Source organism: Camarhynchus parvulus, chromosome 3, assembly GCF_901933205.1.
Source record: "Camarhynchus parvulus chromosome 3, STF_HiC, whole genome shotgun sequence".
NCBI classification, from domain to species: Eukaryota; Metazoa; Chordata; class Aves; order Passeriformes; family Thraupidae; genus Camarhynchus; species Camarhynchus parvulus.
Genome location: NC_044573.1, coordinates 6,457,463 through 6,472,564, shown reverse-complemented (window position 1 = coordinate 6,472,564; position 15,102 = coordinate 6,457,463). Strand labels below are relative to the sequence as shown.

The 15,102-nt window shown below is 41.4% G+C and overlaps 1 protein-coding gene across 1 annotated transcript in view; it reads left to right on the top strand.

Moving 5' to 3' along the window:
- The first annotated feature begins 1,898 nt into the window (after positions 1-1,898).
- Positions 1,899-15,102, top strand: part of XDH (xanthine dehydrogenase) — a 48,497-nt gene continuing 35,293 nt past the window's right edge. The window contains exons 1-6 of the mRNA XM_030945360.1: positions 1,899-1,952; positions 8,896-8,953; positions 11,127-11,223; positions 12,362-12,470; positions 13,926-14,052; positions 14,823-14,884. Coding sequence (XP_030801220.1) covers positions 1,899-1,952; positions 8,896-8,953; positions 11,127-11,223; positions 12,362-12,470; positions 13,926-14,052; positions 14,823-14,884 — 507 coding nt within the window. The remainder of the gene's footprint in view (positions 1,953-8,895; positions 8,954-11,126; positions 11,224-12,361; positions 12,471-13,925; positions 14,053-14,822; positions 14,885-15,102) is intronic.

The window sequence follows — 15,102 nt, the reverse complement described above, 5'->3', positions numbered from 1 at the left end:
CAAGTGATGATATGATTGGAAATGTTCTTTAAACCTAAGAACTGCATCATGCATTATGGAAAACACAGATCAGGAAACTAAACAAGTTTGATTTTGGTGTTAATGCTGTAATGGCTAGTTGCTTTAAGGTTGTTGTAATAACACATTACTTGTGGTTATGAGTAACAATTGTTATTTGAAATATTACAAAACTATTAATGAGTAGTAACCTTGTGTACACTAATTTTGAGATTGCAGCTTGCTACGTGAGGGTAGTGCTTGTGTAAATTTTGCACAGAAATACCAAGCAGCAGAGCTTAAGATTACCTGAAGAAAAGGGTTTTTTCTAGTACTCTGATATTGCAAAGTGGGAGGTGCCAGACAATAGGTGTCAGCACTGGTTCAGCTATGCACAACTTCACTGAAAACATAGATTAAGGCAGCTGGTTTTAAGCACAAATTTGCTGTGAACTCTACTTTCAGCAAACTGAAATGCCTTTAAAGAAGGCTGAAATGGTGTTTGACACTAGTTATGAAATAGCTTTTCTAGGGTATGGACTGGGAAACAGAATAGATGAAACAGAAGATAAAAGCTGGTAGAAATTATGTATGTATTGTGTTCACTGTGAAATGTTTCTGTAATACTGAAGGACTATTTTTGAAAATTGTAATTTAATTAGGCTTTGTTATCTTATTAATTATTCAGAGAGGTTCCTGAGAAGAAGACTTTGATATTGTGCTTTCCTAGGTATTTAAAAGAAATCATTAAAAAACCTAATAAAAAAATAACTGAAACTGAAGAAGGAAAGCAAAATCACAAGAATCAGAATGGAGCAGACAGGATAAGGTACAGTGTTAGGAAACTTCCATGGACTTTGGAACTGTGCTGCTTTGTGGTGGAATTTTAAACTGGAAGTAGCTGTTTAGATATCTTGTTCATTGAACCAATGCCTGTCATATGGATTCTGCCATCACATGGATGATTCTGCCAACAGCTTTGGAAGAAATAGACAGGAAGGCTTCATGCAAAAACTGTGGTTGTGTAATGGAGAAACCAGAAGGAACCACCACCAGGGAAATGGAAGACAAAAAATCCTTGGTTTTCCTCTGTATTTCACTGGCAACGTGCACCCAGGAGCCAGGATGTGAGGATTAAGCCAAAACAGGTAAGAATAAATGCTTTAAGGGCCCAGTGTAAACATTATGGTCTTAGCCTAGCACTTCAAAAGAGGTACTGGATCAGAGTGCCAGCTCTCTAGAACTGCTTTTATGTGGACAAGCACATGCCTGTTTAAATTATGTCCTCCCAGGCAGAGGGTACTGCAGCTTTAAAACTGCAAGGAAAAATAGTGAGAGCCTAGCAGCAGATGTGCACGTATCAAGGAGTTTTTAAATAAGCAGGTGCTGTCATTAGAGACCTCTGTGTGGTGAATGCCAGGTGGATGGCTGTGCGCAGAACAAGGGAAACAGCTTTTTCTTGTCAATATTTGGTGAAGGATAGCTGGGAGAACGCCCCCTCCCTCCCTCCCCTGAAGTTTGCATTGCATTGCAAAACCCCGTGAATTCCTTGCTAGTGGCACCCAGCAGTGCCCCAAGCCTGGCAGGATCATCTGAAGGGAATGCAGCTGAATTGTGATCCTCTCCTATATAAAAGGGGGCGGGTCACTCTGCTGCTTCCAGCTCCTCTGCTGTCATTAGGGCTGCAGGAGCACCAACCACAGGCAGCTGGCACGCCTCTCCATTGCCTCTTATAATATGGGCTCTCACAGGGCACCGGTGTAAAAATCAAGTCAGACATTGTGGAGGCAGACTCGGGTCATCTGTGGTGTGGCTGGTGCTCACTCTGCTCTGGGGAGTAGGGCTGCTCTCACAAGGCTGCTCTGTGGCCCTGCTGGAGTGAAGGTGGGAAGGTGTGCAGGATGGCTCCCAACCAGGCAGGGGATGAACTTGTTTTCTTTGTGAATGGTAAAAAGGTAAGGAGGATTCCAGCTGTCTATCAACTTGCTCCTGGATTGTGGCTTGATCGCTTACTTTTCTAGCCATCTTTTTCCTCCTCTTAAGTTTTCTGATAAGAATACATGACAAGTCAGGTATTAAAAATCATTCCATGACTTTTAATTATTAAATTGTGAAGACTACATATTGCTTTGCTATAAATGGCTTTTTCTCTTCTTTGAATTTACCTTGTGAATTATTCAAAGGGTAACACAATTATATAATTTTCCTTTTACATTTTTGATGGCAATAATTTACTACAATTCTGATGTAGCTACTTTTAAATAAGTGTGCATTTCTAGCATTTCTGCTAGAAATAATTCCAGTATTTATAACAGATCTGGAAAATTCAACTCAAATGGAAGCATCCACATATAATTCATCAATAAGTAACTCTAACATCTGGTTTTTGAAAGGGATTTAGAAAAATGTTTATTCCATTTAAGAAGCTAGAAAACTCTTCAGAATGAAAGCCCATTACCTGATACTGATTCCTGGCAATAACCTGCGGAGTGACTGTGTCTCACAGGAGGCTGGGCTGCTCACTGCACGTGATGGACACATTTGAACAGCTTGTCCTAGGTCTCCCTTTCCTCAGTTTGGGCTTTGCCTGGCTAGCAACGCCTCTTCAAAGGTTTGTTACAAAAGTCAAAGCTGACTCTTGGACCAACTACCAAGTTAATTCTATTTTTGAGCTCAGCTCAGTGCTGCCTTCCCCTTGCCCAGACACTTGGGCAAGGGAACTCATGCCAAAGCAGCTTCCTGCTGGGAAGGGAAGGGGACAGGGTTGTTTATCCATTGGTGTGGAGCCAAGAGATTGCAAACCTTCCCTGAGCACTGCTTATCGGTGTAAATCAGGTGTTATACTGGGTTTGGGCTGGACAATTAATTTTTAATCCCTTGAGGGATCACACAGTACTCTCAGTTGGTTAAAAAGCTCTGTGCCCTGCCTTACAGACTAGCACAGGATTATATCCGTTTTGCTTTTTTGCTTTTTCATGGTTGTTTAATGTGAATGAGAGTGTAGCTACAATTAGGGGTTTTAGTTATGATTTTGTATCCCAAACTGGATTGGAATTAGAACTTTGTGAGGTACTAGTGGATTTGATATGGATGTTTTGTTTTATTGACATATTAACAGTTTACTGAAGAACGAATTTTATCTAGTGTGCAGTAAAAGTTAGTCGTAGAGTTGTTAAATATAATGCTGATGTAGAGCCCAGGCTTGGTTCTGAGGTTTTATAGAGAAGGATGACAACTGAAGCTTTGCTCACACAGATTAGTAGTGGTTCGTATGTGTTAATTGACATATCTGCTGTTCATTGTTTCTAGAAAGAGATGAAAACTTGAAGCTCCAAGTTAATTGTAACTAGCTAATTGAGTCTGGTAATTGAAATTGTGGCATAGGATGCTCTGTGAATTTTCTCTGGTGAATTCTGCTATGGTGGGAACACGTGGCACACCATTAAATTGTTGTCTTCTTGCTCTGTGAAGTTTTGTGAGATGCCTCCTTTGTGAACCTCAATTTGTAGAGGGTGAACTTGGAGCTCTTTAGTTCTTGCATTAGGAGGTTGCCACAAATGTGTTGGGCGATCCAGATCCTGATACAAGGCAAGTGCCCTGTCTTGTTTGATTTTTTTTTTTAATTTTCATTTTTTTTCTGGTATGCCCTAATCAGTGAGAATTGTTATTCTGGTGCCAGATCAGCTGAGGTTCAAAACCAATAGGCCTCTCATGGTAGGTATGAAGAGTTTGTAAACAAATTCCTGCATGCAGTTACGAGTGGTGCTTCAGCACTGGCTGGTGCTCAGTTATTACAAGAGCACTGCTCTGTGTAAATTGTTAGAAAAGTTCTTCTTCCTGGAGAAAACTTTTTGCCAACACATGAAAATGTCTATTAGTCAAAGTTTTGAGCTGGCCTTGTAGGAATTTCTTTTATGCACAGGGGGTGAGGCAGAGAAGGGGAGAAATGGCAGCCTAGGCCCTGAAGGCCATCAGCAGAAAACAACCTGTTTATTTTGGATCTTCTGCCTGTCCTTGCTGTGTCCTGCAGGTAATAAACCTCCTGTGAGTGACACTGGCCTTGTTGCATTTCAGCAATTTTATGGAACTGCTGTTCTTGTTTACAAAAGCCTATGTGCATGTGTAAAGGGGTTTATCACAGTGTGATCCTGGCAGCTTGGCTGAAAAAAACCCCAAACACTAAGGGATGATTAATATTACCAATGGTACCAACTTATTTGAATGTCAAAGCTCTCTTAGCATCCTTTCCCACTGCCCCATGGAGCAGGCAGTTCTAGTAAAGGAGCAGGTTTCACTTGCTATACCCAGTAGCTTTTTTTTTTTCTATTCCTTTCTTTGTGTGTGTTGCTAAAGTGGCTCAAGTTACAGCCCTACCAAATGCAGGTTTAAGAGAGAGAATTGACTCATGGGGTGCTCTGATCTGTGGCAGTGTAGGCGGAGTTTGTTGGGACATTGCTGCACGTGAAAGGTGATGTGAAGGAAGGAGTGGTGGGAAGTGCCTGGAAGTGCAATTCTGCTGGAACAGCAGGTAGCAAGAGACTAAGTGGAGAGGCAGGCAATAATATCTTCTCAATGGTGATCAGTGGCAGGGCCTGAGGAAACAGCATCCATCAGGGGAGGTTATGAAAAGGTTTTTCACCCAGAGGGTGGTTGGGCACTGGACAGTCTCCCCAGGGTAGTAGTCACAGCATCAAGTCTGACAGATTTCGGGAAGTATTTGAACAATGCTCTCAGGCACCTGTTGGGATTCTTGGGGTGTCCTGTGCAGGCCCAGGAGTTGAGCTTTGGTTTCAGTGTGTCTCTTCCAAGTCAGTATATTCTATGATTCCAAGTTAGGATATGGCTCTATTCATCTGGGATCCTGATTAAATATTCCAGTTGATTCACTGCAAAGAGTGTGGTAACACAGCCAGTGGGAAAGGTTCCTGCTGTGTGAATTCATGACAGCTTGACACTGCAAATGGGCTGCTGACATCCTGTCACTGTACAAAACCACGTGCCAAGGGGTGGTTTGTGAGACAGGGGCATGGATTGCAGCAATTTCTTCTCTCTCACATTAGCCCAACCTGTGCTGTTGTCAAGGAAAAGTCTTCTTGGAGCAGCTGAGCACACTTCACATTCAGGACTGTTTATTTCACTGGGCATATAGCTTGGCACACTACTAACTCAAAGTTCTCTTAATAGTCTGCCTAGACTAGAATGCAAATCAGGCTGTTCAGTTTAAAGCTAATGGAGGCAATTTTTTTTTCTTGGCTGACAAGTCTGTCTCATGCATATGTAGGATATAATTTTAGTTTAAACACATGGAGTCAATATTTCTATTTCTATTCTGAATGCTAGGGGAGGATCTATGCTGGAAGCCACATTTAGACCTCTTACCACTTCCAAAGTCTGTGAGTATTTGATTGCTGGTGGGTCCAGCTAAGATACAGGATTTTTCTGAGCTTTGTGAACCTCTGGATTCTACATAAACAGAGACTTAGGAGCTTATAGTGTGCTGCTTTAAAGCAGAACAAAGTGTTCTCATGACCAGTAGCAAATTTACATTATGTGGTTATATTCAGTTTGTTCATCTGTGTTCGAATCCTTTTTCCTAATAAATGAATTTGAAATCTCTCATTGTCTTCAGGAATAACACATTCACAGATTTTAATGTCCTAGGGGACCTTTGCATGTGACTGGTCTGACTTGCTGTGTGGCAATCTGGTTAAAACCTTTCACTTTCTCTTCTTGAAACTTAATCAGTGACCAGGGATTAGTGATTGAATGGGATCTTGTCCTTCAGGAAAGCACCTGCTTCTCATTTATAGACCCCAACTGATGGAAATTTTAGCACATTGTTTGGTGAAATGGGAAAGTTTTTCACTTTCCTTCTGTTCCTCTATTTACCTTGTTCAACTACTGTTCCCTTAAACTGAAAAACCTCTAACTTTCTGGGAATAATGATTTAAATATGATGCTTTGTGTTGTAAAGGCAAAGGTGTCTGAATTAGTGAGAGGCAGGTAGAGAAGTTGAAAAACAAAATATTTGAGATTGAAGTTTTGTACATGGAATTACGGGGACGTGAGTTCAACGTTTTTCTGGACTAGTCCATGCACTCTAAAGGTGTGAAGAGCTGCTTCAGAACCTGCTTTGCATGGTACTTAAAATCACAAAGAACTTCAGAGCCAGGCTAGGCTCCCTGCTGAGGTGGAATTGAGTATTTAAAATTCCTAGAATCAGTAGGCAAACAGACGTGTAGTACAAACACAGCAGTACAGAGTAAGTTTGTTGAGAGTCATTTGACTGTCCGTGCCATCCTAACATTTTCAACAATGTTTCTTTCTGCATTTGATTAATAATTAAGCTGCCAAATGCAGAAAATCCAGTTTTAAATTGTCAAAACATGGCTGTCAATCTGATACACCTGCAATGTGACATTTGATTTAAAAAGCCAAAATAAAACAAATTGCCAAACATTAAAAACTTACCAAAAGGGAACTATTTTCTTTAACTGCAGTTCCTAAGTTGTTTGATCCTACAGCTGCAGAAGGCAATGGATGGAATTCAGTTTCTTTCTGTACAAGGACACTGGGGGAGGTGAGCAGGAGCTGTGGTACCGAGCTGTGAATTATATTGTACTGGGCATCAGACAAGATGTGTTATCCCCACCCACAGGGTTTTAAAATATTTTAAGAACAAATCACAGCAGGAGATTGCAACAAACCACTGGAGGAATGATATGCTGGAGGACAAGCCAGCATCAACAACAATGAGCAAAAGGCAAGAACAGCAAAAAACTCTTACTCTGTGCCCAGCAAGAGAGACTCATCAGCAAGCATCCTCCCACCAGGAATCTGAAGTGAAGAGAAATGATTCCTTGATCTCTGATGTGTGAGATTTGTGTTAATCCAGAATGTTCTCCAAACTCTTACCCCTATCTCCCTCAGATCCTTAGTCTCTGCCAGAATTGCAAATATACAGCTCCAGTGGAGTAGTTTGAAGTGGCTGAAGTAGCAATCCAGGGCTGTTGGCTGGAACAGAGTAAGGGTGTGGATCGTCTGGGGCATGGTGGGAGACATTTTCTGATAAAGTTGAGCAAAGCATTGGCTTTGGGACTTCACACATTCTTACATCATTAAAAGTACATGGAGATGAGTGGTTAAATGAAAAATGAAGGACTAGGCCTGTCTTTTAGTTCCTGCTTCCTGAAAAGAAGCCAGTGGGCCAAACTTTTAATTGCTTGGTTTGAGTACATGACTGAGCACTTCTTGAACTCTTTCAAGAAAACTTCTTGAGATGTTTTCTTTGATATAAGCACAGAATAGTCTTTAGCTGCTCTAAGGTTTCTTCTCTGTGTCTGGCTATCTTGGAAGCTGCTTTGGAAGGGTTTGCAATGGCCATTGGCACAGACATGAGGAAGAAGCTCTGTGTGACAGTGGGAGTTGCTGGGGCTGGCTCTTGGCTGTGGAATGGCTCTGAAAGGCCATTTGTCCTCTCACAATCACAGGGATGTTTGGAATTCCCTTCTCATATCTGTTTGCCAAGGTGCTGCAGAGGGTTGTATGTGCTTACTCTGAACCAGATGGTCATGGAAGAGCACTGCATGCTTTTATTTATTTCTATGCATCCAGGAGGTGAGGGAACAGGGGAACTCTGCTCTGAAGAGCAGCAATGGGTGCTGCATGATCTGCAATATGACATTCCCAAACTAGAATTGACTCTTTTTTTCCTGTAGATTATCCCCAATGAAGGAATGAGATGTGCAAAAAGTGACCAGTTGTGTTTTGTAGCAGCAATTTTATCAGTTAATTCTAAAAAAGTGAACTCAAGCAGGAAGTATGAACCTTGTCTCTTTAGGATAACCTTGTCACGTGTCAAAGGCATAAAACTGGAGCAGGACAGAGGTTGTGAAGGTTTCTTATCAGTGAGAAAAGAAAGTTAAAAAAAATACTTGAACAAATGACCCCTGTTTCAATTTGCCCTTCAAACTGGGAGTGATTAATTTAAATAAACTGTAACTATTGTACTTAGGACTTGCATAAAATAAGAGCCAAGAACATGATTATATTCTGGCACACAGTGAATTTGGAAAAGTTTCTTGACACTTTATTAATAACAGAAAACGGGGAAGACAAGCCCTGTGACAAGGGCGGAACTTTGGTTTCTGACCACTGGGCAGAGGTTAAAGTAAAATGTTTTATGTCTAATGGATAACTTCTAATAGTATGGTTTATTAATAGGATGGAGGTGGCTCAAAATATGCAGCAAAAATTTTTCTTTTCTTAGTATTTTGTATTCCCACATTTAGGATGGCTACTACTGTAATACTGATTGATGTTACAAGGGAAGAAAGAGAAACTTCAGAGGATTGGTAGTTGCTGTCCATCCTGCTGCACCTGTGTTGTCACATTACAGTTTCCACTGTGGGGGTTTTTTCTCTGCAAAACCTTTTACTGATGCTCTTTCTGTCATTCTGTTTATCTGCTTATTTTCTCTCTCTTCCAACAGTAAAAGAAAGGACAAAGTTCAGTTATTCAGGGTCGATAAAGATGAGACACCCTTTGGGACGTGTCAGGAACCCAAGATTTTAATACGAAACACAGTTCTTTCTCTTCTCACTAAGTCTTTCTCTTCTCACTACTAAGTCTGTTTGCCATTTTGGATGAAGGGTTTTTTAGATTTGCCGCAGTGTGCCATGACTGAAAAACTCAGATGTATGTAATGCATATACTTCCCTCTGACACAGTACATTCAAGGAAACCTTGTATCTGGGCACATGACCAACATTGCTGAAATAATCTGTGGTTTTTGCTTCCTGCTTTGGAAAAGAAGTTGCAGAAAGACCAAACTTTCCCCTTGCAACTATCTGTGTTGTAAAACCTCTTGTGTTTATCAATATCTTTCCCTTCTTGCAGGTGGTGGAAAAAGATGTGGATCCAGAAACAACCCTGCTAACTTATCTACGGAGAAAATGTATCCAGTGCCAGAAAAAACTGCAGAAAGCTTTAAATGCCTACAGCATTTCATAATTGTTTACTGTTCTGTCAGTTCAGTACTGGGCAGAGATTTTGCACAGAGTGTAAGAGGGAATGCTTTGCATTGTCTGGTATCTCTTGCTAGCAAAGATTACAGCTGCTATTCCAGGCTTGAATGATAACAAATTTTAAATTATATACTTTAAATGATTTATTAGTACTTTAAGGAAAAACTTGTAATTTCACAGAATTATAATATGATGGAAAGGAAGCAGTAATGAGATGGCAATAAAATGGAAAGAAATGTAAGTTTGTTCCACACAAAGAATAAAGAATTTTCTGGCCAAAACATCACATTGGCCAGCTAATATCCCATAACTTGATAACCCTGTGCTGTTTATCAGATGGCTCAGGGAGGCAGGTTCAGAGGCAGGGGTTCCCCCCATGCAGCATGGGCGTGTTTACATGAGCAGATCCAAGCAGTCACGTTTCACCCCTGCTTGAAACTGGTCAACACGTGAGTCAGAGCAGCTGCAGGAGCTGAGTAGCTATTACTGTGATGATCAGGCTGGCTGCACCAGGTCTGCTTCCATAGGTAGTGTCATTCCACGTTTTCTGAGTTTTTGTCTGCCCAGCTGGGTGTGTACATCTGCCAAACTGTTCACAGCCGTGTTGGTGTATCCATACCATGCTGCTGTGTTCCATTTGTCTGGGAGCTGAAGGAAGGAAGTACAGGGATGTGAATCACACCTCTTGGAGGTTTCCAGCAGAACTATCAGCAGCTCTGAGTATACCATAGATGGATAAAGGTCAGGAGGAAATGTAAGTGGTGTTACTCTTGTGCCTAGGTGTGCCTGTCTTACTGCCAGAACTTTTATGCCTAAGCTTGTAGATAACTAATGCAAATAGCTTTGTAAAGAGAGAATCTGAGCCCTTCAAAACCTGCTGATCTTCTACATGAGCATTCTTGTTAGGGTCAGACAAATACTTTGAGAAACATGTTTTACTGAGGCAGGTTAGCACCGTTGTCAAGAGAAACATTGGATGGCATGGGAAAGCTGTATTTCTGCTCAAGCAGGCACATGATTCTATGCAAAGCAATGGTGGCTTTAAGGACATGGTTTCATTGTGGACTTGGCAGCCTTAGGTTTGCATCAAAGATGTGGTTTAGTGGTGGGCTTGGCAGCATTATGTTTATGGTTGGACTTCATGATCTTAAAGATCTTTTTCAACCTAAATGATTCTATGATTCTTTAGAAACAGTCAGTGCCACACTGTTTGCAGTGAAGTCAAGATTGAGTTCCCTCTATCACAGTGTCTGTTGCTTTTCCAAAGGCTCTGTGATACAAGGAAAGGCACTGATTATCTCAACTCAATGTGTCCATTGCCAATAAAATCAGCTGCTTTTTACTCCACCAAAAGTCTCTCAACATTGGCCAATTCTCTTTGCAATAAATAATAGTGTCTAATTGCTTTCTAATGAGCTCCCAGGTGTCTGGGCAGGGGTTCTGTACATCTCCATGAGTTCTGGTTCTCAGTGTCTCCCTCCTATGATTTTATGGGACCCAGGCTCCTGGGGGAGTGTGCATGGCTGGTTTTGCCCCTATCAATTGGCAAGCCATCAGAAATGGGGTGGCCAGACCATGACTTTTGAGATGCAGGTAGTTTGTGAGCAGTTCAAATGCAGCTCCCAGCCAGTGCTAAACTGTGTAACTTGTAGCCCTGAGTGGCTGCCCTTCCTGGGAGCCTTCTAGGTGGTAGGAGTCACCAGGTGCAGGAAGAAGTCATGCCCCACCACTGAGAGGTGCCGAAGGAGGATGCCACTATGTGGCTGCATGCCTGAGCAGCTCCTGCTCAGCAATTACCAGTGCTTTATCTCCCTTGTGTCATTTCCTCTTCTGAGTCATGGAAAGTGGGAACTGTTGCAGTTGAGGATATTTTTTTGTTAGTTTCTGAGAGTGTGTTGGAGAGTAGGCTGTGTCCTTATGAGGGGTTTGGGTGTTGATCTCAGTAGTCACATGCCAGCTTTTGAAACTTTGCTTATGTTAAATTATTTAGCAGAAGAAATGAGTGATTTGCTTCCAGCAGGAACTTGTTGCTCAGCCTTGATTGATGACTTGAGCAAGTTGTGCCAGCTCTTTCCGTGTTTTCCTTAATTCCTGTTCTCTCAGTGGGCCTGTGTGGAACCAAACTAGGCTGTGGAGAAGGTGGATGTGGTGCTTGCACTGTTATGATATCCAAATATGATCCCTTCCGGAAGAAAATCCTGTATCCTTTGCAATCTGAACTCTGCAACAGAGAAATAAAATGGGGACAGATCCAGGTTCCTGACATACCAGACATGGTACTATTTTTTGAAAAAAAGTTATATAATGAATGTTTCTGCCAAAACATAATTTTTCACTTTCAGAACATAAGCTCAGAAGGCTGAGATAAGAAAGTATTTTTTTAAGCATTGCACAGTGTTTATAAGGAACTATTTCTTCGTGCCCTGCAATATCTGCACTGACTCTAATGTAACTTTTTCCTGTAACAAACCATATAATGATTATTGTGATAAAATCTTTATTGTTATTGTATTATGACAATAATCTCATTTCTGTATGCCAGCAGATATTACCATTTTTCTCTACTTGTACTGTAGCTTTCAGAATTATTTCCTGAGACAAAATTTCCTCCTCTTCTCACTTTAATTAATTGAAAAGGGAAACAATGGAATAAAAACAAAAGGGAATGCAAAGAGAGGATGAGACAGAGAGACAGGCCTCAGTTTAGTTTTACTGTGTGGAACAGAAAGCACTGAAATCTTTAATGTATTTGGAATAATGCTTGAAGATACTATAACTTGGATCCTCTCTTAATAGCATAGCCATAAGATGTCTTTAGGGTCATTATTCTGTCTTGATAGAAATGAGATAAAATAACTAGTTCTTATACGAGTTTTGGCAACATTAATCTCTTTTACCTTCAGTCTAGACTTTCCTCCCATGTTTACCATCTAGAAACAGCTTTCTAGGTAAAAGGAAAAAAACCCAACAAAACTCCAGTCTCTTATGTAACTTTGCAAGTGTCCAGCTGCCCAGCATCTTCGTATTTGTTAATCTGCCCCTATAAATTACTTATATGGGTTCTGTATCTTAATGTGCAACAAGGATGTTTAAAGTTGCTGTATCTAGGTGAAATCCTGTGGTGCATGCCTGGATCAAACTGCAAGGGAAATTGATTAGAATTTTGGATGACTGGGTGCTGTAGGACTTGATTTGTAATTAATTCTTATATCACATCTACTTAAATGCTCCTGTTGTGTTCACTGCTGTAGCTTCTGAGTACTCTTCACTGCTCCTGTTCCCTTTTTCCTTTGCTGAGCAGCACTGTCAAATGAAATGACCTTAATGTCATATTTTAGCCACCACACTGCCAATGCTTGTCTCTTTCCTGTCTGTGCCCTGCATCACGTGGCTGTAACTACTGTTGAAGGCATAGGAAACACCAAATCCAGGCTGCACCCAGCTCAGGTAAGCTATTGATACTGGGAACTTTAAAACTCTCTATGCATGTTTTCTTGTGCTGCTTAAACCTGTTCCAGGACACTGGGACCTCCACTAAAGCCATGGGGCTGACTCTCCACATGAGCAATCCATACTTGCAGGAATGGCTGAGTGACAGAATCAAACTCCTGAGGCAAAGCTAGGGTTCTGTTCTGCCCCAACAGGTTAACTCATGCTATCCTGGCTGAATTGCCAGTGCTCTTGTCCTTGGGCTGCATTTGCATGGCTGTATTTGGTCCACATCCTGGTCTGGGAAGACTGATGTTGTGAGGAAAGCCAATCTAATGACCTGGAGCTAGGAAATCTGGGATAGGTTTGGGCTCTCCTATGGCCTTCCACAAATGACTTTGGTTTCTGGTCTTGCATAGTTAGGAACCTTCCCTGCAGTAGTGTGAAGTAAGCTTTGGTTCAGCGATGTTTCTGGAGTTTCAAAATATTCTTGGTGAGAAGGAGTGACAGGGATGTGCATCCTTGCCCTTCTAGCAAGGTGTTACAATGCAGCCTTGCCTCTCTCTGTCAGACCTGCTGCCTTAAGGTAAACTGTGATTCACCTCACCTTGCACAGTGGGTAGGACTTGTGCCACCACCTGAGGGAGTGAACAACAAAGTGAAAAATAAGTTCAATATGCATGAATGATGGCAGCCTTTGTCTTCTTTTCTCTCCTCCCACCTGAAGATTCTGATAGCTAAATTTTGAAATTCAAAGTCAGGTCTAGGCAGGTAACCCAAAGCTTGCTAGCATGGTAAATCTGAAGAATTCCTGATCTCCTTGGAATCTTCTAGTGGCCCTCAGGCACATTTTGAGTTCAAATTCTGTGGCAGTCATATTTTCTGGAAAAATCCCCTTGCCCAGGATTCTTCTCCTGGGAAGCTGAGAAGCCTCACAGAAAAAGGAAAACAATTCTTATCTCATTTGCTTCTCCTGTGTTTTGTCGCTTTGGAATGTCTTTGGAGATTGCTTATCCAACAGGTGATTGTTTCATTAGTTTTTGATGTATTTTCACTCACTGGCCAATCACAGCCAAGCTGTGTTGAGACTCTGGAGAGAGTCACAAGTTTTCATTATTATCTTTTTACCCTTCTGTAAGTATCCTTTCTGTATTCTTTAGTATAGCATAGCATCCTTTAAAACAATACGGTATCATAAAATAATAAATTAGCCTTCTAAGAACATGGAGTCAAATTCACCATTCCTTCCTGCCACAGGGCACCCCACAAATACAATAAAAGCCTGGGTGCAAACTTTTCAAGCTGCTCTCCTCTTTGAAGGCTGTCCCACAGATTGACCAGAGAACATCTGATGATAATCTCAGCCCCTCTGTGATACCAGGTTTTGCTTTTAACAGGAGTGTAATTGAAACAAGCACAACAATGAACTCACCTTGACATTATGGGCTAATTGTGGTTTTTACTTTATCTCAGGAGAGAATAGCAAAAAGTCATGGGTCCCAATGTGGCTTTTGCACTCCAGGCATTGTCATGTCCATGTACACATTGCTTCGGAACAACCCCGAGCCTCACATGGAGGACATTGAAGATGCTTTCCAAGGTAATATTCACAGCCCTGCAGGGGTGCAACTTGTTCTGCTTTAATTACATCTGCTTCACCCACTGGGATGGAGGTGCACCATTATTTAATGTATTTTGTTAAAAAGAGCTGGTGGTTGTGAGGTTAAGATGTAGCTTTTTCACTTGGAGACCAGCTAGGTGCCATGAAGTGAACGTCATAGTTTGTAAGCAGGGGCAAGTGGCCTCAGTCTGGGATTAGGAGCCCAAAAGGTGGCCTGTCCTTGAGGGGCATAAAAGTGTCCTTGTTTATTCACTGCTGTCACAACAGCCTGCAGAAGTGACAAAGAACATGTCCTCAAGTCAAGGACCAAGACAGCAGCGTGCCATGATGGAGTGGGGCAGAACCCAGCTGTGTAAATCCTGCGAGAGGCTGCTGTTATTGCTAAGGTTAGAGTCATCACTGTGCTTCCAGCAGTGATCTGAGAGGAATGATGATGCAGGAGAAAGCAATCTCTCTGTAATTCAGGAGACAGACGAGTTGGTATACTGATAAGACTCACACAATTGAGATAAATGAATAGTGAATAAGACAGATTGAATTTGTTCTAAATGAATTTCAGTTTAAATTTCAACAAAAAGGAATGGTAGGGTTGTTGCAAGGTTCCTAATGAAATTTTCCTCCTCCAATTTTTTTCATTAGCTGTATCAGGATTTGACAAGCTTTTGTGAGAAACAATAGAATGTTTTAAAAGAAGATAAATTTTTAGCCAAATGACACTAAATCCTTATCCTTTTGCTCTGGCAATGCAGGGAACTTGTGTCGATGTACAGGCTACAGACCCATTCTGGAAGGATACAGGACATTTGCTAAAGTAAGTGGCTTTAGATGATGTTTAAAAAAAAAAAGGAAGTTGGTAGTCTTTCTCTCTGTTACTGAAACACGCCATGAACTCAAATGGAGAGGAAGGAAATTAATATGCTCCAACAACCCAGCTCCAACTCTTGACCTCTGTTTATGTGATTCATGTGTTAATAATTCAGATAGAGTAAACACTTTATTCTCTCCACTTGCTGGAGACACCTAAATAAC